At 38.3% G+C, this 24,754-nt stretch overlaps 1 protein-coding gene across 6 annotated transcripts in view; it reads right to left on the reverse strand.

The window, feature by feature from the left end:
• Positions 1 to 24,754, reverse strand: part of LOC106873725 (aminopeptidase N) — a 50,254-nt gene that overhangs the window by 7,634 nt on the left and 17,866 nt on the right. For 5 of the 6 annotated variants that reach the window (XM_089340360.1, XM_089340359.1, XM_089340363.1 and 2 more), the window contains exons 3-32: positions 23,387 to 23,542; positions 23,061 to 23,178; positions 22,763 to 22,880; positions 21,344 to 21,540; positions 21,050 to 21,163; positions 20,217 to 20,315; positions 19,299 to 19,364; positions 19,015 to 19,080; positions 18,271 to 18,419; positions 16,884 to 16,963; positions 16,252 to 16,373; positions 15,546 to 15,601; positions 14,361 to 14,508; positions 13,566 to 13,642; positions 12,708 to 12,818; positions 11,866 to 12,030; positions 10,779 to 10,934; positions 9,945 to 10,017; positions 8,718 to 8,830; positions 7,600 to 8,007; positions 6,544 to 6,702; positions 5,482 to 5,599; positions 4,959 to 5,079; positions 3,904 to 4,058; positions 3,105 to 3,218; positions 2,533 to 2,667; positions 1,348 to 1,413; positions 881 to 946; positions 276 to 445; positions 1 to 78 (exon numbers count right to left, since the gene is read on the reverse strand). The exon at positions 1 to 78 is cut by the window's left edge and continues 32 nt beyond it. In XM_089340360.1, coding sequence (XP_089196486.1) covers positions 1 to 78; positions 276 to 445; positions 881 to 946; positions 1,348 to 1,413; positions 2,533 to 2,667; positions 3,105 to 3,218; positions 3,904 to 4,058; positions 4,959 to 5,079; positions 5,482 to 5,599; positions 6,544 to 6,702; positions 7,600 to 8,007; positions 8,718 to 8,830; positions 9,945 to 10,017; positions 10,779 to 10,934; positions 11,866 to 12,030; positions 12,708 to 12,818; positions 13,566 to 13,642; positions 14,361 to 14,508; positions 15,546 to 15,601; positions 16,252 to 16,373; positions 16,884 to 16,963; positions 18,271 to 18,419; positions 19,015 to 19,080; positions 19,299 to 19,364; positions 20,217 to 20,315; positions 21,050 to 21,163; positions 21,344 to 21,540; positions 22,763 to 22,880; positions 23,061 to 23,178; positions 23,387 to 23,542 — 3,774 coding nt within the window. The remainder of the gene's footprint in view (positions 79 to 275; positions 446 to 880; positions 947 to 1,347; positions 1,414 to 2,532; positions 2,668 to 3,104; positions 3,219 to 3,903; positions 4,059 to 4,958; positions 5,080 to 5,481; positions 5,600 to 6,543; positions 6,703 to 7,599; positions 8,008 to 8,717; positions 8,831 to 9,944; positions 10,018 to 10,778; positions 10,935 to 11,865; positions 12,031 to 12,707; positions 12,819 to 13,565; positions 13,643 to 14,360; positions 14,509 to 15,545; positions 15,602 to 16,251; positions 16,374 to 16,883; positions 16,964 to 18,270; positions 18,420 to 19,014; positions 19,081 to 19,298; positions 19,365 to 20,216; positions 20,316 to 21,049; positions 21,164 to 21,343; positions 21,541 to 22,762; positions 22,881 to 23,060; positions 23,179 to 23,386; positions 23,543 to 24,754) is intronic. The other variant, XM_089340362.1, reaches the window with a different exon arrangement.

Here is a 24,754-nt window from a genome sequence, read left to right on the forward strand (position 1 = left end):
ACCACATCCTCAGATGTTTTATCAAACTCCTTTTCCTGGTCAGTCGTATAAGTAAATGGAACTTTCCAGACGACATCCCTGAAACATAATTTGTCATCAAGGTGAAAAACGGACCCGAATAAACTTGAACACCAACAATTCAATTTCTGGGACAAAACCCTTCAAGGCGATGCCCCAGCATGGCCACAGTCCAACAAATGAAACGAGTAAAAGGTAACGGATGATAACAGCAATGATGATGATGATGATGATGATGCCTAAAAAATGTGTCTTACCTAGATGTTTTACTGCAACTGGAGAGACTGTCATCATAAAGGAATATCTTCTGGGACAGGATCAGTTCAGAATTGTTCCAGTGGATGAAGACGACTGGGTAGTTCTTCTCAGAGATCCATTCAGCCATTGTTGTACTGATATCAATTGTCTGGTTTTGCACCTCAGCTTCCTGTAATAGACGTAGACAACATGGTAGAGGAGCGGAGGAGGAGAAAAACACAACATAAAGGATTCTGGTGGTCTTCATAGTTATTAATTAATTCTAAGAATAAGGCAGGAGATTTTATAAATGATGGGAAAGCTCGGAGAGTGTTTGCGGGTGGATGAGTGAATCTGATGTTGCTCAAGGGGGTATGGAAGCAGCATGATGTGGCAGGGGTAAACCAAGAGAATAAATACCAAACTTTTAAAAAAAAATCAAAGTAATGAGGTCGATTTGTTGGGCTAAAACTTTCAAGACAGTGCCCCAGCATGGCCACAGCTCAGTGACTGAAACACAAGTCAAAGGTAATGAAATATGGGAAAGGACCATCTGGGAAACAGGAAAAAGTGGGGGGAAAAAAAAAAAAAAAAAAATATCGAAAGAAAAAAGCCGGTGCCATACCTGAGTGAGGGCCATCCAGAGATCATTGTGTTGGGCATTGCTGTAGGAATGGTGTGAAATATATCTCTGGAAGAGAAAAAGTGCAAAAGAAGTTTCAAAAAAGAAAAAAAGACATCTGGCATAAAAGCTTTGAAAGAAATTTTTGAAAATTAAACAGAGGTACGGCTGTGGCCGTGTGGTAATAAGCTTGCTTGCCAACCACATGCTTTTGAGTTCAATACCACTGTGTGGCACCTTGGCCAAGAGTTTTCTACTATAGCCAATAAAACATCAAATTTGGTTCAATCATTTCAACCCATCCATTCCCTGCATGGTTTGGTGTCAAAGTTAGAAATTTCAATATTTACAGACAGAAACAGTTGAAGCTGGTCTGGCAGCTGAAACCTGGTCACCCCCCCCCCCCCATGAGAATGTCTAACAGAGAAAATAAGACAAAATAAGAAACAGTGAAATAATGAACCACTTACTTGTAAACCTTTTTGAAAAATCTTGTCTCCAAGAAAGAATCGCAACATGTGAAGTATGGAAGCTCCCTTAAAAAGAGTGAGGCAATAAAAGTTATTATGGTACAGTTGTAATGGCTGAATAGAAGGATAATGTGTCAGTCTAGGGCAGTCAGGGGCAAACTGTGGCCCATAAGGTTTTCTAAATGGCACATCAAACGAAAAATAACCTCGAATTTCTTTATGGTAGTGCAGGGCACCCGATGAGGAGTCATATCTCATGTGGTCTGCTTTTCAAAAAAAATTGCCCATCTCAGCTCTAGGGAAATAAGACTCTAATGTAAAACCAATGGGGTTATTATTAGTCTCTTTGGATAGTTTTACAGCCCTTAAATTAAGGATGAAGAGCAGGGCCCTTATCTATTTAAAAAATTTTGTTTTTGTTTAATATTCTCTTCAATGACAATACGAAAAACACTTTCTTTCTATGCGGGAGGAAACAGGAACGGAGATATTTAAGGTAGTTGTCTTTGTTGTATTACAAACGTATGTGAATGAGAGAATCTCTGCTGAGTACTGAAGTCAAGAAGCCCACCCACCCACCCACACATGTCCATCCATCTTCTCCACCCACAATTCCTGGGTGGAAGGATTAGAGTTTTGAGGTACCACCTCCAAAAGGTCCCATCAGAAGCAACTGTCGTTATGCTTTCCTGCTAAATGCATACAGTATATGAAGGCACATGGCTCAGTGGTTAGAGTGTTGGACTTGCAATCATGAGGTAGTGAGTTCGATTCCTGGCCTGGGATGCATGTTGTGTTCTTCAGCAAGACACTTTATTTCATGTTGTTCCATTTCATTCATATGTAGAAATGAGTTGCGATGTCACTGGTGCCAAGCTGTATCGGCCCCTTTGCCTTTCCCTTGGATAGCACCGGTGGCATGGAGAGGGGAAACTGGCTGCATGGGAGACTGCTGGTCCTCCATAAACAATCTTGCCTGGATTTGTGCCTTGGCAGGGGACTTTCTAGGTGCCATCCCGTGGTTATTCATGACCAAAGGAGCTCTTTTATCCTTGTACACAGTATATATACATGTATAACATACGATGTATACATTAAATAAATCTAAGGGTCTTTAATGGTGTCCATCTAACCCTTTCAGATACATTCTACTCTATAACCAAATAAAGAGTCAGAAGTCGTTACCTTGTTATAGCTGATGTCATCAAAGGCAGACACAATGTCATGTCGATTCTTAATTGGAACATTCAGTGGATGAGATGCTGAAGAACCATCCGATTCCAGGGCTGTATGGATGGTGTCAATGACAAAATAATCAAACTGTCAAAGATAAAAAACAAAAACAAAACATAAAATCTCAACAATATTTTCCCATAAGCTCTGAGTTCAAATTCCACTCAGGTCAATTTAAACTTTCATGCTCATTAGTTTTCGAAGGACACATTTCATAATGTTATTTCTAATAGAGAAAATTAAATGGGATGGGATGGGATGGGATAGTCATGGCTAGAAACCATCTGATCGGAGGTTTTCTCAGTCAGACCTGACCTGGGGTTAAACAAAAGGACCTTTCATGCAGAAATTGTTTTTAGTTCCTTTATCTGTTTTTGCAGCCCACTCTTCCTGGTCCAATGCAAATATCAGTGTGGTGCTTGGCCCGAATAAGACCATTGATTCCTTCATGATTTTCAAAACAATTTGATTGAAAGAGAAAAAGAGTAAGAAAAAAAAAAAAACAAAGAAAAATTTTCACTGACTGTTTTTGAATTGCTTGATGCATGTTCTATTCCGAAATAGGAAATATAAGTTGCGAATCCTTCGTTGAGCCAAAGATCATTCCACCAACACATGGTTACCAAATTTCCAAACCACTGAAAGAAACACAAACAACAAACAAAAATTTGTAAATGGTTACAAAAAATAAATATGTATAAAACAAGGGAGGTGACTCAGGATAGTTTTTTTTTTTTTTTGCCTTATTCAAGCCTTATCAACCACAAGGTTTTGAGTTCAGTCCACTGTGGGGGACATTGGACAAGTGTCTTCTACTGTAGCCTCAGGCCAACCAAAGCCTTGTGAGTGGACTTGGTACATGAAAACTGAAAGAAGCCTATCGTGTGTGTGTATATATATATATATATATATATATATATATATATATATATGTGTGTGTGTGTGTGTGTTTATGTGTGTCTTTGTGTTCCCCCACCTAAGAACCGGTGTTGGGTGTGTTCATATCCCCATAACTTAGCAGTTTGACAAATAGATCAATAGAATAAGTACCAGGCTTAAAAAATAAGTACCAGGGTCAATCCATTTGACTATAACGCTTTAAGGTGTTGCCCCAGCTTGGTCTCAGTTTAATGATTGAAACAGTTAAAACAGGCAAAAGAATGAAAGATTACATACATAAATATATAATATGCATACACACACATACTTACATACATACATACATACATACATACATACATACATACATACGTAGATACAAATGTGTGTGTATGTGTACATTGTCTTCCACCATACCTGTCTATGGTAGTCGGAGGCACTCACCTGATGTGCAAGCTCATGAGCCACCACTAATGTGACCCGTTCAGATTGAGATATTGAGTTCATTGCGGGATCATTGAGTAGTGCTACCTCCCTGTAAGTTATCAGGCCCCAGTTCTCCATGGCTCCAGCTGCGAAATCTGGGATACCTATCAGATCTGAGAGAGAGAGAGAGGAAGAGAGAGAAGAGAATTAGGATAAATTACCATATTTGATAGCAAATAAGGTGAACTTTTTACCAAAAAATTGGGCCCATATTACATGCTTTCACTGGAATAATGTTTGCCTCTCAAACCTTCTTTCATGGAGCCCGAAGAATTGATAGTCCAGTGATGATGATAGTCCAGTGACAAGGAAGTGAAAACCGTAGTGAAGAAGTGGCTCAAAGAACAGTCAACACAATTTTACAGGGGCAGGGATACATGCTCTCATTCGAAGGTGAAACATTGTTATTGAGAGAAACGGTGACTATGTTGAGAAGTAGGGATGTGATCCACAGAGGACCAGCTTTGTTTTGATGTATGACACATGTTCCTGTGTTGGTAATTATATCAGTCCGAAACGAAATGGCATTACTTTTTGACTCACCCTCGTATTATGTTGCTGATGAGAATTTCCAACACTGATGCTGTCAAAGAAGCTAAGGGATGACTGCAAGATCAATATGTTGTTCTACAACTACACGGTTTTAAGTTGGAGCCCATGAACTGATTTAACCCCTTCCTTTCAGACCTACAGCTTTTTTTTTTTTTTGTCACTGTTAGAAATCATCCTTCTATTATTATTATCATTAATTATTATCATTAATATTATAATTAACCCCTTTGTTACCAACCCGGCTGAAACTGGCTCTGGCTCTGTAGTACAAATGTCTTGTTTTCAAAATCGACTCATCCCCCTCCCCCAAATTTCAAGCCTTGTGCCTATAGTAGAAAGGATTATTATTATTATTATGTTGAGAAACAAAGTAGTTGTTCTATAACTGGGATTACACGGGGTGAAAACTGTAATTGAACTTTTGATAGAATGAAAAACAGAGTTTAATTTCTATTTCTTACCGAGTTTCTCCAAAGGAAATGGGGACTGAAAATAGCCTGCATAAAATTCCAGCACAGTCGTTGCTCGTTCTAGAGCCCAGCTAGTTTCATTCATAAAATCTTCCCTCACCCAAACGCCAACCTGAATAAAGAGATCAGTGAATGAGAAAAATACAATCATTTTTGTGCTTTTCAACAAACAAATCAATGTAGAATATAACATGTTTCGGCTGATATAACCTCCAGCCTTCATCAGGTGTCTTGGGGAAATTTCGAACCTAAGGTATTTTTCGATGTTATTATTATTATTATTATTATTATTACCATCAAAAAATACTTTAGGAATGAGAACCCAGGTGGTGGTGGTGACAGTGATGATGGTGATGATGATGATTGTGACTATGATGATGATGAGAGGGAGGAGGAGAATGCAAAGAGCGACGAGGATGACTAAAACACTGACAACTGTAATAACAACAACAACATGATGGTGATGGTGAAGGTGGTAGTGGAATTGATGAGGAAACTAAGAGAAAGGTCTCACCAGTGTTTTGTTGCTGGAAATCATTCGTGATGTGTAATTGAAGTCACACACGATGAAGGCAAGGAGGTAGGTGGACATTTTGGGGGTTGTGTGGTACGTGTCTTCGATCCAGTCGTCCCTACAAATACACAGAAGACAGCAGAAGAGTGTGTGAGGTACACAACATTTATATAGCCATTACTACAAGCATATTATATATATATATTTATATATATATATATATATATATATATATATATATATATATATATATACACACACACACACAGATATATACATACACATAAGCACACACACATATATATATATATATATATACAAACACATATATATACATACACACACACACACACACACACATACACACACACATACACACACACACACACACACACACATATATATACACACACAGACATTAAATGATGGAGAGGATGATGTTTCATGGCTTCATGAAATGGACTTATCACATCAGGCTTGTAGTGAACAAATGAGACAAGTCCCAGATGGCTTTTAGATACTGTTCTGCTATTGGTCAACACAAGTCACATGGTTTTTATTGATATAGCAGCAACACCAATTCAAATCTTAATTGCTTAGGTCACCTGCTAGGACAATGGCGAGTAGCAGGTGGTTCTCTGTCTGAGAAGAGGTTTCTGACTGGCACAAATAAAAGCACCATTCAAGCATGGCCGATGCCAGTGCCGCCTCACTGATTCCCCTGCTGGTGGCACATAAAAAGCACCATTCGAGCGTGACTGATGCCAGTACTGCCTGACTGGCCCTCATGCTGGTGGCACATAAAAAGCACCCTCTACACTCTCAGAGTGGTTGGCATTAGGAAGGGCATCCAGCTGTAGAAAACCTTGCCAGATCAGATTGGAACCTCGTGCAGCCTCCTGGCTTGCCAGTCCTCAGTCAAACCATCCAACCCATGCCAGCATGGAAAGCGGATGTTAAATGACGATGATGATGATTATGATGATGGTGATCATCATCATCTTCATATATAATGGCAATGCTTGCAACTATCTGAGAAAATGGTAAAAAAAAAAGCCTTACTCCAGTTCCACACTGCTCTTCACATTGGTGTTAGATATGGACTTGTAATGCTTCTTTCTGACAATCTTCACATTGAATTTGGCCTTCATCTGGGGCTCATCGAAACAGGGGAAGGCTTTCCGGGCAGACGTTGGTTCAAACTGGGTTGTAGCCAAATATCTGAAACAGAATGGAAACGTTGTCTTTTGGAATTTATTTCACCTGGAGAGGTTTTTTCAAGTCTTTTTGAGTCAGAGATTTGAAGATGACAATCTAATGTCTTGAAAACCTACATTGTTATGTTCTGTCTTAGTAAATAAATAACAAAAGGTACCATTGTAAACCACTGTAACTTTTGTGTCATTTCAAACAATTAATACAATATCTGACCCACAGATTGGTGTAACCACCCCCTGGGTTACTTGTCTTTGTAACCCACTTGTTCAGTGGAACATCCTGTGACCCCACCAAGCCAGCAAATAATTTACAAATGTGAGTAATTGATTGGTTGTAACTCATTATAGTCGGTCGCTTATGAGAACTTGTAACCCACTGGGTTGATGCAAGACACAATGCACCCTTCACATTCAGCTCTATATTTAAGAGACGAGGAATTATGTACATTATTTACATTTGACGGATATTTGTCCTCATCTTGTTTGTTGTTAACACAATGTTTCGGCTGATATTCCCTCCAGCCTTCATCAGGTGTCTTGGGGAAATTTCGAACCTGGCTTCTCATTCCTAAGGTATTTTTCAATGTTATTATTATTATTCAGGTCACTGCCTGAAATCGAACTCGGAATCTTGGGGTTAGTAGCCTGCACTCTTAACCACTATGCCATATGCCCGTGATGAAGGCTGGAGGGTATATCAGCCGAAACATTGTCAACAACAAACAAGATGAGGACAAATATACGTCGAATGTAAATAATGGGCCCTTCACATTGTACAACAGAGACACAATCATTAGAACAAGAGTGGATTTTATCATTCGTTAGCCTCGTTAAGGCTGATCAGGGTTTCAACAACAATAATTTTTTTTTTCTTTAGAATAATGAAGCAACAGATACTCACACCACTTCTCTTCTTTTGTAATAGGAACTTAGGTAGAGACCACTCAGCTGTTTCTTCAGGTTACCTCTGAAGTTTAATTCCACTGTGACACTGGTATTGGCGGCAATTTCTGTTCCAAGAAGAATGTTAAAAAACTGCTTTTCTGTATCAATGGATGTGGACAGAATTGGAACACGGGATGACATTTCATTGTTTGTGTGTACAGTTAAGTTTGAGATTTCCAAATTGTCGGCATGGAAAGTAATAGTCCTAACAGGTTTTAGAGATATTATGTGCATCTGAACACTCCCGTGGAAGTAGAATTTTGTTGCGTTACCACCATAAATTTCTGGTTGGATTTTTATATCGTATGACATTGGTATCAGGTCTTTGGGCAGTCTCATTTTGGCACTTAAGGTTTTCTTCTTCCTGAAAGACAAACAAAATTAATGAAGTAGGGAAGGCTAAAGGAATGTTTAAAAAGAAAAAAACAAAAAAAACAAAAAGACTGTCAAAATCCATCTTTAATTAGTCTAAAAGGACTAATTATTATACAATCATCATACAGAAGAACACGTAAGTCAGGGGTTGGAAAGTGAACTTCTTACCACAGAGCCACATTTGCTCCTAAACACACACACACACACACACACATTTTTCTTATAAAACCAAAACAATGCAAATTCATCATCATCATCATCATTGTTGTTTAACATCCGCTTTCCATGCTGGCATAGGTTGGACAGTTTGACTGAGGACTAGCAAGCCAGAAGGCTGCACCAGGCACCAATCCAATCTGGCAATGTTTCTACAGCTGAATGCCTTTCCTAATGCCAACCACTCCGAGAGTGTAGTGGGTGCTTTTAACATGCCACCAGCATGGGAACCGGTCAGGTGGCACTGGCTTCGATCATAGAAATAATACAGGTTGATGGTCTGTGTTTTTATCTAATATTTCAATGTATCCTGAAGAAGGGCACTTACACCCAAAATATTGAAGTACAATGTAAAAGCACAAAGTATCAACTTATATTCTTTCTTAACTTGTTTTGACTTTATAAAAAAAAATTAAAAGAAATTTTTTTTTTCTCAGTTTCTCTTCCATTGATACACCAAAATTTAAAAATAAAAATTCTTACTTGTAAGACAGTTCTTTGATGCCCTCCACTCCTTTATCAAGATTATGCTTTCTCCAAGAGTCCTTAATTTGATGTTTTATCATTTGTTTTCTATCAGCGTCACCAATATTTATCTGAAATAAAAGTTACATACACACAAATTAATAATGATACCACTCAAGGCCCTCTCAAAAAGACAGGTGATCTAAGGCTTTCCAACCATACCCATCCTGTCTTTTAGTAGTATCTAGGACTATATTATCTAATGTGTCCTTCCTTCTTTTAAAGATATTAGGGTCCTATTTGTTATTTCTAACAGCTCACATCACTGCAAGGGGCACCCTTATTAGCTCCAGCAGTTTTGTTGTTGTTGTTGTTTAGCCCAAGGTCAAACTTGATTGAACAGACCTATGATCATGAGAATTCCAGCCATGACCATCCTGGGTTTATCTTGTGCACAGATCTGGACAGGATTCCAACCAAAGAATGGACTGTGAAGTCTACAGAATAGCTGAAAGGCAGCAAGGCAGCAAGGGTTGATGGAATTTCACCTGATGCTCTACCGCCTCAGCCATCCATGTGCCTATTATATAAACATTACATGTAAATACTTTAATTACACACAGACACACACACACACATTGACCCCTATATAAATGCAGGTTACATTTAGACACACAGACAATAAAATGAATTTAATTGATTCATCAATAAATGAAATTTAATCTTTTTTTTTCTTTTACGTCTTTTTTTTACTTGTTTCAGTCATTTGACTGCAGCCATGCTGGAGCACCGCCTTCAGTCGAACAAATCGTCACCAGGACTTAGTCTTTGTTAGCCGAGTACTTATTCTGTCAGTCTCTTTTACTGAGCCGCTAAGTTACAGGAATTTAAACACACCAGCATCAGTTGTCAAGCGTTGGAGGAGGGACAAACACACATACACACACACACACACAAATATACATACATACATACATACATACACACACACAAATATACATACATACACACATACATAATACATATATATATATATGATGGGCTTGTTTCAGTTTCCGTCTACCAGATCCACTCACAAGGCTTTGGTCGGCCCAAGGCTATAGTAGAAGACACTTGCCCAAGGTGCCACGCAGTGGTCCTGAATACAGAACTATGAGGTTGGGAAGCAAGCTTCTTACCACACAGCCACTCCTGCATGTTTATCAATGCAATAATATTAGTTAACGAATTTAAAAAGCAACTTACATTGTCAAAATGCTGAATTTCTGTTGCTGTATTCACAGCTTTAATTACATTCTGACATGGCACTGATGTATAACTGTAAGAGAAGAGAAGAACCGACTTTGTAATTTTAATCAATGGAATTACCAGATTTTCTGGCAGACAAATTAAATTATTCAGATCAAAATTTACAGTCAAAAATGATAGCTCAACTTATACACCAAGACAGCTTTGGCATACCAAACACTCCATGTGAAATGCAGCTGGATTTGTAAAGATAATGATGGTGCATTGGGATTCACTCTTTCTCTCTCTCTCTCACTAGCTATCTCTTTATCTATCTGTCTTTCTATCTATCTATCTATCTATCTACGGTGGTGGTGGTACAAGTAGTAGCAGCAGTTACAGAACTGAATGAGTTAGCAGCAGCAGCAGCGGCAGTGGTAGCAGCAGTAGTATTAATACTAGTAGTAGTAGTAGTATTAACTTATGGATTGTGAACGAGTTAACAAAGAAAGAAAGAAAGAAAGAAATGAAAAGATGGAAATGTTATTAAATGAGTAAGAAAAAAGAACAAAAAATATTTTAAAAAAAACAAGTATAAATGCAAAACAAACGACTATTGAAAAGGTTGCAAGATGCAATAAAAATTTTAGGAAAAATAAATAAGTAAATGAGTGGAAACTTTACCAGTGAGTGTGTTAAATAATAAGGCACTAAAAGAGAATGACTCTCCCCAGACACAATGAAATATGCTTCAACACACAAACTCACATAAAGAATCTTGCAAACCAAATCCCAAAACGAATCAACCTAAAAATAAATGTTTTTAGTGACAAAAATGTCCTATTTACTTACTTGGAACTGAAGAAGACTGAAGTGTTTGTGGCACATTTGTCAGCAAAGAAACGCTTAACAATAGCCACACCGGAAGGATTCCGTGTAAGATGTACAACAGCAGTTATTAGCAGACGGAGATCGAAGTTATCAGAGTGAGTTATATCATTCAAGTAGCTAATGTGGTGACAAGACAGAATATTAGAAGACAATAGAGGAGATGCTGGTTTAGTAAATGACAGGAATATAAAGAAATGATCAAACTGCAGGAAAGATGGAGAAGACATGCAAAGGAAGAAGGCATCGACAAAAAGAAAAAACAAAGAAACAGAAGAAGAAGAAAAAAAAACACATGCAAAGATATGCAAATGTTAACAATTTAGCATTCAAAGCAGCCATATCTGGCATAAATATTCTTTTTTTTGCTCAAGCTGGCCAGATCTGGCCTCTCACATCAACCCCGCAATGTCATTCTAAAAATATAGAGTTACGTCGTCAATGTTTTGCACCTGTAAGGCGACAAGATTGCAGAATCGCTAACGTGCCAGGTAAAATACTTAGTGTTGTCTTTTGTCCATGTTTATGTTCTGAATTCAAATTCTGCTGAGGTCAACTTCACCTTACATCCTTTCAGGGTCGATAAAATAAGTACCAGTTATGCACTGGGGTTGATGTAATCGACTAGTCCCCTCCCCCAAAATATCAGACCTTGTGCCTTTAGTAGAAAGGATTATTATTATTATTATTATTTTATGTTTGACTTTTGCTTTGCATTTATACAAGTTGGCTCCAAGTCTGACCCAGAGACCTCAAGAGGCAACAAGTTAGAAGTTCATGTTGGTGTTATGCCTAGGGTGTCATATTTGGTTTTGTACAGTGTTGTTCTAGAAAATGTTTAACAAACCATAAGAAAATTATGAATTAATGTTAGAATTTGAGATTACATAGACAGTATTTTACGTAGGATATGGACAGTTCCCATGAGCACTATCTTTTGAATTTCTGCCATTTTGGGGTTTCCTGGTATCTGAGTTAGGTAGCAATCAGCCCTATTATTATTATTATTATTATTATTATTGTTATAATTATTATTATTGAACAGCCATACCCTTGAAGAATCCATGGTTTTTTTGAGCAACCTATTGCATAATGCATCCTACTGGCAATGGAAGCAGGCTGTGTCTTCAATTGGTCTTTGACAAACAGACAATCCCTGGTGCCACCTTGTCTGATACCAATACACATGACTTGTCTCAAAAATTGAGTCGGGATTCTAGAAGCAGAAAAATAGAATAAACACAAACAATAAGAATTATGTCAGAAAAATATTAAAAAAAAACATTTGAAAGTCGTTAAAACCCACCACTGTGAGGCTCAATACTCAAAAGGGACTCAGCCACTTTGCCTCAGTGAGGCCAACATCGTTCCAAATGTCTCAGACATTGCCTTTATGAGGCCCAACACTCGAAAGGAACTCAGCCACTTTGCCTTTATGAGGCCCAACACTCGAAAGGAACTCAGCCACTTTGCCTTTATGAGGCCCAACACTCGAAAGGAACTCAGCCATTTTGCCTCCATGAGGCCTCAAAAGGTGTTCTTTACGTGTCACCATCATGGGTACACTAAACAATAATAAACCACAAAATAAATTTTTACTTTCCAAAATAAAAAACAAAACTAAGTGTAAGATGGAAAATAATATAAAATAATTTCAGGAGAGGGGGTAAATTGATTTACATTCACCCCCAATATTCAACTGGTACTTAAGTTATCGACCCTAAAAGGGTGAAAGGCAAAGTTGACCTTGGCTGAATTTGAACTCAGAACGTAAAGACAAATGAAATACCACTAAGCGTTTCGTCCAGTGTGCTAACGATTCTGCCAGCACACTGCCTAAATGATGATGATGATGATGATGATGATGATAATAATAATAATACTAATACTCACTTGTTTTCTTTAGGATTCGTCTTCCATCTTTTGAATAGATGATTGGCTTTAGATAAACAGGGAGGATGTTCCATCCTGCAAGCCTCATTGATGACACCATTCTGGAGCATTCTAGGAGAAAGAAATATCCATCAGTATACATTGGTGGTCAGACAAGTAGTAACTGCTATTTCTAGCCACTGACAGAGTCTCAACTCACTTTAGCATTTAATCCCCTTCGAAGTTTAATCCCTTCCAAAGCCACACATTTTATCCAGTGTCATTTCCATTAAAGGATGTATTCCTGGAACTCCTTTTCTTTGGATAACGAGCAGCTGTCTAGTCACATTTTCTAAGATTTTCTTGAAGCCCAAAATTTTTAGGGAGGGAGCCAGTCGATTAGATTAACGCCAGTATGCAACTGGTACTTAATTTATCGACCCCGAAAGGATGAAAGGCAAAGTCAACCTCAGCCGAATTTGAACTCAGAATGTAAAGACAGACGAAATACCGCTAAGCATTTTGCCGTACTTATTCTATATTCTTCCAAATTGCTAAGTATTCCACCCAGCGTGCTGACGTTTCTGCCAGCTTGTCACCTTCAATGGTATAACTATACTAATACACGACTGGTTATAGTATAATTATATCAATACAAGATAGACTTTACTTGCAGCTAAAGGGCCAACCTTTTCACACACAGCATTTGGGTGGAAGGGATTTCATTAAGCGTACAAGGATGTGTGGAATACTCAGTTACTATAGTATGAGTAGGTAGTTCCTTGGCTCAAATAACTAAGATACTCATCCTTGAGTGTAATGGGAGATTTCGCTTGCTTTTACCAATTTCAACAACAAAGAAAAACTGATCTTCCTTACCTGTCGTTCAAACTCAAGCCGTGATCAATCCAAGCCACATTTTGGTAAATATTTTTAATCTTTTCTTGGAAGAAATACTGTAAAAATTGAATAATTGGGTTAGAAAAGTAAGTGATGGAAGAAAAACTCTCAAAGCAGCCATAGACTGCAAAATTGATGATCCAACTCAGGTCATACTAAAATCTGGTTTCCACTTGTTTCCACTACATGACACTGATGAGGTCAAATATGACTGAAACATGTTCAGTTATCTCCCTTGCTTGCTAAACATCAGGCACACTTTGCACAGCTTGTCATCATTTAATTTCTAATTCGTTTAAATTTCAAAGTTCCCTCCCTTACCCTTTTCCGACTGAAATACAGGTTGTATCAACACTAAATGATTTTTCTTTAAATTATGATTGTGAATATTAATAAACTGGCTCACAGTATCAAGTATATCAGCCTGTACTTGGGACTGTATAATTCAAGAATAAGACTTGATGAATGTATATTAAATATCTATGACAAGTTATTCCTTTCATTCTTATTCTTTAATTAAAGAAAATTGGCACTCCGTTAGTCACAACGAGGAGGGTTCCAGTTGATCAGATCAACAGAACAGATGGATGGACAATAAAGACAAAAATGGATGGATGGACAGTAAAGACAAAAATGGACAGATGGACAATAAAGACAAAAATGGACAGATGGACAATAAAGAAAAAATGGAAGGGTGGACAATAAAGACAACAACGGATGGATGGACAATAAAGACAAAAATTGATGGACAATAAAGACAAAAGCCAAGCGTACCATATAGGTGGGAAGATTCTCAGACTGGCTTGAGAAACTGAAAAGTTCAGAAGTGACCCCAAAGAAAGCCATCCAGGGTAAGTAGTCAGTTTCTTTGTTGATATAGTCAAGAAGACCCAGGAAGATGTTCACATCTAACTTATTGGATCTGTAAAAGAGTATCAGAGGAAAACATGGATATATTTGAGAGTGTAGTAATGGTGATGGTGAAGGCAGTGTTTGATGGTAGTGGTGGTAGTGTTGTAGGTAGTGTGTGGTGGTGGTGATAGTGATGATGATGGTAGTATGGTCAGGGTGGTGGTGATGGTGGTGGTGGTAGGGCAGCTGTGCTTTTAGTAATTGTCATTGTTTGGCCCCAGGTCAGATAATCCAGCTGACCTTTAATCAAACTTATGATTCTATGATCATTTCCTGTCTCTTCTCATTTAGATACAGTCTACTAAGGACTACACTAGCCAATGAATCCTTCCTTTTCTGAGATGATCATTTAAATTGATAATGATGTTGGTGCTATATATGGGATGGTCATGTGGAGGGTCTCTTGCTGTCCCCACGTCCATGGGTGGTGGTGGTTGTGTTGGTGGTGGAGGTGGTGGTGGCAGTAGTTTATCCCTAGGCCAGCCCTGAACAAGTAGGCTTATAGCAAAAGATGCTCTATCCATGTCCGTCTATCACTTTTTGCCAGACATGGTGTATCTAGGACTACACTATCAAGCGTGTTAATTTTTTTTTATTCAGACAGTATAGTGTTATTTGAGGGAAAAATTTGACTGCTGTTTTTAACAGATTGTTCAATCATGTAGAGGCTCTCTCATTACTTTATAATGATGATGACGATGACACTGACGATAACAATGATGATGACGATGATGATGATGATGACGATGATGATGCAACTGGGTAGCATATGCTGCTGCCTCTGGGTAACTAATGATATTGTTGTTAGTCTTAAATCTCCGTCTACCATCTTAAAATAAAGATGTGTTGGATTATGTTGTTTGGTGAAAGAAGACAGGATGGTCACAACTGGAATGGCCTTAATGGATCAAGGCTGATACAAAGACAGACAACAACAACAACACAATGGCAAAACTTTTGGTAATCCTGAGATTAAAAATGTGAACCTCTTACTGAGGGTGGGGGGTGAAAGAAGGAGGAGAAAGGGGAAGGAGGGGTTTTACTTACTTGACCAGGGCCCATGAATCAGATATAAGATTGGTTCTCTGGACCGGCTTGATGGCCTGAAATTATAAATGGTGAATGGTGATTTAGTGGTGGTGGTGGTGATAGTGGTAGATAGTAAGAAAAAATGCTAAAAAGGTAAAGACCCCCTTCGGTCATGACTGACTATGGGGCTGCACCTAGAAAGTTACCCTATGAGGCACAGGTCCAGGCAAGGTTGTTTATGGGAGACCAGCAGTCAACCATGCATGCCAGTCTCCCTGCTCTACACAATAATATGTACATAGGGTAAAGGGTTAAGACCCCCTTTTGGTTATGAGATGGGACCTAGAAAGTTCCCTTCCGAGGCACAAGTGAAGGCAAGGTTGTTTATGGAAGACTAGCAGTCGCCCATGAGTTATGCTGACTCCTAAGGGCCGATTTCTCAGTTTCATGGCATATATATTCCCTCCTCCCCGCCTGGATGTGGGCACCAGTCCATTGCAGGGTTACTCCTTTTTGCCAGCTGAGTGGACTGGAGCAACATGAAATGAAGTGTTTTGCTCAAGAATACAATGCGCTGCCCAGTGCAGGAATTGAAACCGCGATATTACAATCATAAGTCCAACATCCTAACCACTAAGCCACGCGCCTCCACAAGTAACAACAATGGCAACAGTGGGAACAGAATGAATGATAGTAAGAACGTAGGTGATGTCCTTTCACTGACCTTGTGATCTTTCATGAGCTGGTGGATGAGGTTCTGCCAGTTGGTGGTGTCATAGTTGACACGATAGAAGCCGTGGCTATTGGCTATGAACCATCGTGGTTTATTCAGAGAGATGTCTGTACCTGAAAGGGTGAAAGGACGAAGATTTAGCAAAGGGCGGTTCGTGAACTTTAGGTAAAGGGAAGTTCACGGAGTCAAAGGGTCACGAAATTAGACAGTGTTAAACCTCAGGGACTGGACATTAGCCGTGGATGGCCATATACTGAGGTCAGTGGTGGTGGTGGTGATGGAGAAAGAAGAGTGAAGGAGAAAGAAGAGTGAAGAGGAGTGATAGGAGGAGGAAGGGTGGGGGAGAAGGAAGAGGAGGAGGAGGAAGAGAAAGGGAAAGTGGAGGAGAAAGAGAAGGAGAAAGCAGAGGAAGGGGAGAAAGGGGAAGGAGGAGAAAAAGGAGTGAAGGAGAAAGAGGAGGAAGAGAGGCAGGAGAATGAGGGGGAGGGGGAGTAAGTGGCGGGGAGGAGGAGGAGGAGGAGTGTAAAAACAAAAGAATTCAAAAAAAAGGAAAAAGAGAAGAAAAAAAAGCAAGCTTAATCAATTCATTGAAATAATTGCAACAAATGAACGGATTTTCTTACTGGTATCAGGTCTGAGATAGAAAAGTCTTTCAGTCTTGTTTTCAGAATCGGACAAAGTGAAAGGAATGATCCATTTACCACTAAAAATAATTAAAAAAAGTCATTTGAGTGGGGGTGTATATATATATATATATATACACATCCATAAACTTTACTGTGTGGTAAATGCATAGATTTTAGTCATCACTACATTCGATAAATGAATTAAATCCATTCGATACATTAAATGGGTAATAAACACCAGTCATGCGCAATGGCACTTCCCAAGATGGCGGCCACACGCGCCACTACACAGTTAAAAAGATAAAAGTGGAAGAAAATCATGGCAGAGAAAGTGTAAAACAAAAACGATAAAGACGGATGGCGGGGTCGGGGTGGGGTGCGGGGGAAGAAGCAGGTGGCAGTTGGGTAACCTGAGATTCACGTATTTATATAATGAGACGAAGTTTAATTAATGTAAAAAAAATTGTTGAACTTTGAGTTGTATCGAATGAAACACTTTTAAGTACTTGAAATATGTATTCAAAAGATTAGGGACAGGAACTTTGTGATACTTCAGATGAAGATTTTATGCTGAGAAATACAGAACTGCAGAAGTACCCGACAAATTGACTTCTATTAATTTAGTTGTGTTAACCTTTTGCCATTCAGATTACTTTATCAAATATAATTCTTATTTTTTTTCATATTGATTTGAATTAATCATGCCTAAACCTTGTAGCTGTGGAGGCACATGGCACAGTGGTTAGAGCAGCAGACTTGTGGTCGAAGGATTGTGGGTTCGGATCTCAGACAGGGCAATGTGTGTGTTTATGAGCGAAACACCCAAGCTCCACGCAGCTCCGGCAAAAGGTTACAGCGAACCTCTGCTGACTCTTCTGTCACAACTTTCTCTCATTCTTTCCTCCTGCATCCGCTACTATAGCCCAGGGCTGACCAAAGCCTCGTGGATGGATTTGGTGAAGGGAAACTGAAAAAAGCCCATCATGTGTACATGTGTGAATATATACGTGTGTATGCGTTTGTGTGTGTATGCGTTTGTGTGTGTATGCGTTTGTGTGTGTGTGTGTGTGTGTGTGCGCCTCTATGTTTGCGTTTGTCTCCAACCACTACTTGACAACCAATGTTGGTTTGTTTATGCTCCTGTAACTTAGCAGTTTGGCAAGAGAGACCAATAGAATAAGCACCAGGCTTTAAAAAAACTATTGGGGTCAATTCATTTGACTAAACCCTTTCAAGTTGGTGCCCCAACATGATCACAGTCCAATGAATGACTAAAGCCACATTGTGCAAGGGCCTAATCCTTTCCATAAAATCTTCCTGTGACCTGAATTAGTTTCTTGACCCCCAACGGCTGCCACTAAACAAAGAATCTATCCATACTTACTGATCTTCTTCTACAAATGAAAATGCCTTCTGCGTGACATATACATTTTGTCCTGAATTATTCCAGCTCACAGTAACAAGAGGGTAATTTTCTTGACTTGTCCATCGTTTCATTATTTCTTTCACTGATAGATCTTTTCCCTCCATAAACTAAAAGAAAAATTTATGTTTAACCATTTAGTATTCAGATTGGCCAGAGAGGAAAGTATTTCAGTTCTATATTTAAGAGATGAATTATGTACATTATTTACAATTGACGGATATTTGTCCTCATCTTGTTTGTTGTTAACACAACGTTTCAGCTGATATACCCTCCGGCCTTCATCAGGTGTCTTGGCTCAGGGCCACAATCTACTATACTGTCATATAAGTGGATGTGTCATCATAAGAAGCATCAAATGTGTCATCATAAGAGGCATTAAATGTGTCATCATAAGAGGCATTAAATGTGTCATCATAAGAGGCATTAAATGTGTCATCATAAGAGGCATTAAATGTGTCATCATAAGAGAAATTGCTAAACTCATATTCCAGCTGACTTTAGTTTCTTCTTGGTTGTTACTGTTATATGGACTGTTAGATATGTAATTCGTCTGACGTTCCGTGTGTCACTGTGGTTCGTCTGAGTTCATTGTTTCATTGTTGTTGTCTTGTGTGACTGTCATAGTAAAATGTCATTGATAGTTTGGTGTAGAATTAATGAAAAGCGAAAACAAAACAATTACTGCATTTTCCTCATACTCACCTTTTCAAAGCAATCCCAGAATTCCTCTTCCCCGGCATTTTCCAATTTATATTTTTTCAAAAATATCTGTAAAGAAGTGAAGTAAGATTAAAAACAAATAACTCCATCAAATGGCTGATGTTTCTGTTTGTTACATAACTGAATATATCTGACATATATTTGCCATTGTATAGAGCCAGGCTCCTTAATGTGGCCCCAGTTCTTCTCCCTGCCGGACAGTGGTGAAAAAAATTTATCTAGATTTACTTTGATCCCAGTTTTGGAAAATATTTCTAAATATTTACCCTGATGCCTTCTTTCAGTTTCTCTTCTCCAACGATGTCTTCCAAAATTAAAAACACCAAAGGCCCCTGAAATATGAAGAAAGAAATTATTTTAGCTATTAAACTGTATAGAAAATATTTAGCCATAGCATTGCTTTGTTTTGACTTTCTCATAGGGGTTTCTCGGGCTGGTTTACCATTGCCCTTTTTCAACTGGATGGCCATTATTGACCCACAAGTTCATCCATCCTTCAACGTGTTTTGTTTTTAATCTTGCTGAGTGTCCAGACACCCTCCTCATGAGAGTAGCAAGTTACTCAAGTGAGAGAACTCACACTTAATCAGGAAGACTTTTATTGTAGTCTCATCAACATCATCATCATCATCATTTACTCTCTGTTTTCCATGGGTTGGATGGTTTGACCAAAAACTGGCAAGCCAGGGAGCTGCATCAGGTTCCCCTGTACCCCTGCATTACCACAATACCACAGCACCAACAGTACCAACATTACCACAGTACCCCAGCATCACCCCAATATCATTACAGTACCTAGCATCATCACAGTACCCAGCACTACCACAGTACCCCAGTATCACAACAATACCCCAGTATAACCACAGTACCCCAGTATCATCACAGTACCCCAGCATCATCACAGTACCCCAGCATCATCACAGTACCCCTGCATCACCACAGTATCCCAGTATCATCACAGTACCCCAGCATCACCACAGTACCCCAGCATCACCACAGTATCCCAGCATCATCACAGTACCCCAGCATCATCACAGTACCCCAGCATCACCACCGTACCCCAGCATCACCACAGTACGTCAGCACAATCACAGTACCCCAATATCATCACAATACCCCAGCACCACCACAGTCCAATGGCTGAAACAAAATGGTAAAAGATAATAACTAGAGTTGTTACTCACTTGTATGTTGATCTCTTGGTTGAAATCTAATTCACTGACAGGAGCAATATGGACATCAAACATAGCCCTTAATCTTATGAAGTCTAAATCTTCTTTGTTCTATAGAAATAAACAGCAAATACAGATTGGGTCATTTTAATGTCCTCTCATATATTGACCTTGTGGCAAATAAAAAAACATTTATTATTATTATTATTATTATTATTGAGTGAGAGAGCAGTGCATACCATCAAAGTGACCTTGGAGTACAAATATATGAAGCCCAGTATACCCATCATGACTACCCGTCTGATAAGGGTACACCAGGCACATGCATCACAACCATATGTGCATGACATGGTGATCTCATATCCAGATAAACAGCACATGACCTTGCAGGTGGGGCCCAGTTAGAATTTTCGTCAAGTCGAGTAACCCATCTTGCTCAAAAGGTCCCTGAATAAGGGTTGTTTAAGGATGTTGAACAAAACACCCATGTTTCCAAAGGTGAATCATTCAAACCTCAAACAATTCCTCTCAACACATGGCTATGATGCTCCCCCACTACTTCTGCTCTTGATCAGAAATGCACATATTGTCAGCCACCAAGGGACATGCTCAACTGGTTAAGGTCAAACAACTGACAAGCAAATCTGTGGTATTGAGCAGAATATTTGCTGTAGCCTATCTTTTATATCAAGACAAAACAATGTACATTATTGCATTTGATCTCATGAAAAATGTGAGGCAGTTGGCCAATGGTTTATTCTCTCAGCTGCCCTCAACACAACAAATTCATCCGAAGACACCCATCTTCCTATATATTGACTCAAGTAGAATAAAGTGTGGAATACGTTTAGGAAATGGTTGTCAAGTCTGCAGATATAACGCAAGGTGAGGTACTCAGTCAATCCTTCAATTAACCAGTTGTTCTTCCAGTTATTGGGGGTCACCACATTACCAATCCACTGTAAAAAAAAAAAAAAAAAAAAAAAAAAAAAAAAAATTGAAAAAATAAACAAAAACTAAGGGAAATTAATTAATTAATTATCAGAGTTCAAATACTGTTCTATCTATGTATCTGTCTGTTTATCTATCTATCTATCTATCAATTAATCAATCAATCAATCAATTTATGATGTCCAAACCTGATGAATGACTTCATGCAAGACCAGTTTCAAACTTTTTGTAAGTTGTTCCAATGGCATGGTGCTGCTGGTTCCACTAGCATCACTGATGCTAACCTTCATTACATCCTTCACATCAGGCAGAAAAGATTCTGACAGCAGAATGAGACCCCAGTTTTCCATACCAGCCAAAAGGTACATGTTCACGGGCACTACATCTGTCAAATAAATCAAAAGTTTGAAAGATTACAAATAAACAAGAATACAAATAAATAAATAGCAGAGAGAAAATGTATTAGGTTGGCAATTAAAAGAAATCTAATTAAACGATTACATGGCTCTCATCAAACACCCACTGATCATCTCTTTTCTTGCATCCCTCAAATAATAGTTTTTAGCACTGAAATAAGGCCTTAAATTTTCAAGTTGGGGTCATAGTTGACTAAATTGATCTTGATACATACATATTGTATTTTCCAGCATTGTGAGATTCCGTCGGTTACGACGATGAGGGTTCCAGTTGATCCGATCAACGGAACAGCCGGCTTGTGAAATTAACGTGCAAGTGGCTGAGCACTCCACAGTCATGGGTACCCTTAACATAGTTCTCAGGCAGATTCAGCGTGGCACAGAGTGTGACAAGGCTGGCCCTTTGAAACACAGGTACAACAGAAACAGGGAGAAAGAGAGAGAGAAAGACGTGGTGAAAGAGTACAGCAGGGTTCGCCACCCCACCCCCTGCTGGAGCCTCATGCAGTCTTAGGTGTTTTCGCTTAATTAAACACTCACAATGCAACTCTTCCACATCAGATGCCCCCATCTTCCATAACATCCTTAATATCCTCAGCTTGATACCCAATGTCTTCCACAAGTTGATCGATATATATACCCACTCTTCTTGGTCTGCCTATACCTATATATGTCCATGCATGGGTTTCCAGAGAAGGAGATCACCAGATATTCCATCTATGTCCTGCATAACATGCTCTTCTTTTTTTCTGATTACTGAGTTGATGATAGGAAGACCACCATACTGTTGCTGCTTGGAAAAATGTTGCTGCCAAGGAAGATTGAGAACTGGATGAAACACTTTCATGTACATAGCGTCAAGCTTCTCTTGTTTAATATCCATGCTGAAAAGCCATGTAAGTACATGACTATAATCAAAGTCTTAAACAGAGATTAACTCTGGCAGAATGACTTGAAACGTTGGTATATTTCATGATGACAGAATCTGAACTACTCCAGTGGTGACCTAATGACCTTTGCAGATTATTTGGAAAGGAGATTATTTGGAAAGGAGATTATTTGGAAAGGAGATTATTTGGAAAGGAGATTATTTGGAAAGGAGATTATTTGGAGAGAGATGGGAAATGAAGCAACTCTGCCTGTGTTTAACATGAAACAAGCTCACTAGACGAAGCCTGTTTCTTTTCTTACCTAATTTTGGCAGTGTATAGTTCATGTCAAAGTAATCTGTGAAGAATTCCAGAGACTTCTTGGTAAAACTAGCAAATGCTTTCAAATCTTCTGTTGGGTTTGGGGAATAAAAACGAATCTGAAAAAAAGATAAGTGGATATGATATACACTCGTTTATACATTACACACACAAACACACACACACATAAAATGGTTGACATTGCAGAAAAGACACATTCCTTAACAAGTGAAATAGTTGAATTGAATTGTAGAGATAAAAACTATTCCACAATATCCTGTTCCATCACCAAAACTTACTTTCAAACCATTATTCGTTTCTTGCTCAACATAGTTATAATCACAAATTACAAATGCTACAAGGTATGTAGGCATTCTAGGTGTTTCCTTGTAGACATCTGCCACCATGCTGTGATTCCTGTAAAAAAAAAAAAATAGTAAAAGAAATCTTGGCAGTTAATTTCAAGTATCAACATTGCTGTTTCTGTTGTTGTTACCATTTTAACCCTTTTGTTACCATATTTCTGTTGAGATGTTCATTACAACAACAAGAACAATGACGATAATGGTAAAGAAGAGAATGTAGCAGAGATAATTAAGAAGTTCGTTAATAATCATTCATTTACCTGTCTTCTGTGTGGCTTCTCTCAGTGTTGGAGAGAGATATAAGGTCAGCTCTTCGAACGATTGTTAATTGAAAGATGGCCTTCATTGTCGGATCATCAAAACAAGGGAATGCCTCTGGCGCCGAATTTCGTTGAAAGACAGTGGCAACAAAATTTCTGAAAAAGGGAAAACAAAAAAGGATTTATTCATCTCCTTTATTTATTTATTTTTTTGCGATATATTTCTTTTTTATCATATATTAACGGATTAGCTGTGTTAGAGATTAAAATAACTGGGACAGAAGTATCCATTATACTACCGGTATTTTACCTATGTTAAACCATGTGCATACATATGCAAGCATATTATGCTCATAAGTTATAGGTAAAGACAAGGATAAACAGGAGTTTATCAGGAATCAAAATTTAAAGAAAACAGAAAATGGAGAAATATTGATGAACAACAATTGACTTACAACAATTATTATCTATTAATTCAATATGGGATGCAATATTTCTCTATTTTCAGTTTTCTTTAAATTTTTAATCATACATCAAAATTGTAAATTACTGTAAAATATAATCATCAAAGTGCATGACAGACTGTTGCGACTTCTGATATGTTGGCAAAGGGTGTTTTCGATTGGTTTTAATGATTAAAATTTTAAATGCTTGTAACTTGTTATTAATTTCTAAGGTGAAAAAAGAATGCATTTCATTTGGAGATGCTGAAGGAGGTCTTAAAAAAAATGTGGGGGTAGGTATAACGCTGGTCGATAGAAGTGGTCACAGCTGGAATATTTTTGATCAAAAGTTTGCTTGGTCAGAAGGCTACAGGACGATTCAATGATGGCCACTTTGCTAGAAATAGCAGTCATATCACACCTTATAATCTTAATGAATGGGACATATCGTATAGCAAATAGTCTTACATAGACTGGCTGAAAAATGAAAACTATATGGTCACGGCTGGAATACCTTTTATAACGTACCATGGATGTAATTAACAACTAGACAAGAAATGGGATCTTTATTAAGAGAAAATCTTTAGTACTGGTCGCTAGGGCAAACTACGGACATTTCCCCGAAATATCACCGTGTCCAACTGCTTTAACATCAGAAACGTTTTATAAAAGATATATGAAACAGATGAAGACTGAATTCATGAAATTTAAGTAATATTAACATAAATCAATGAAGATAATCTTCGTCTCTGTTTTCGATTTTTTAAGCTCTGATCATTTCGAATTTCTGTATATTTACGTGGAAAATTACGAAATGGTCATTTTCCACGTAAGCTAAAATATTTTCATATTTGTTATGATTATCAAACATAGTGCTTAGAAATGTAATTATTTACTTATAAGTAGGATAAAGTATCTATATTTT

The sequence above is a fragment of the Octopus bimaculoides genome, chromosome 23 (assembly GCF_046866305.1).
Source record: "Octopus bimaculoides isolate indiv1 chromosome 23, ASM4686630v1, whole genome shotgun sequence".
NCBI lineage: Eukaryota > Metazoa > Mollusca > Cephalopoda > Octopoda > Octopodidae > Octopus > Octopus bimaculoides.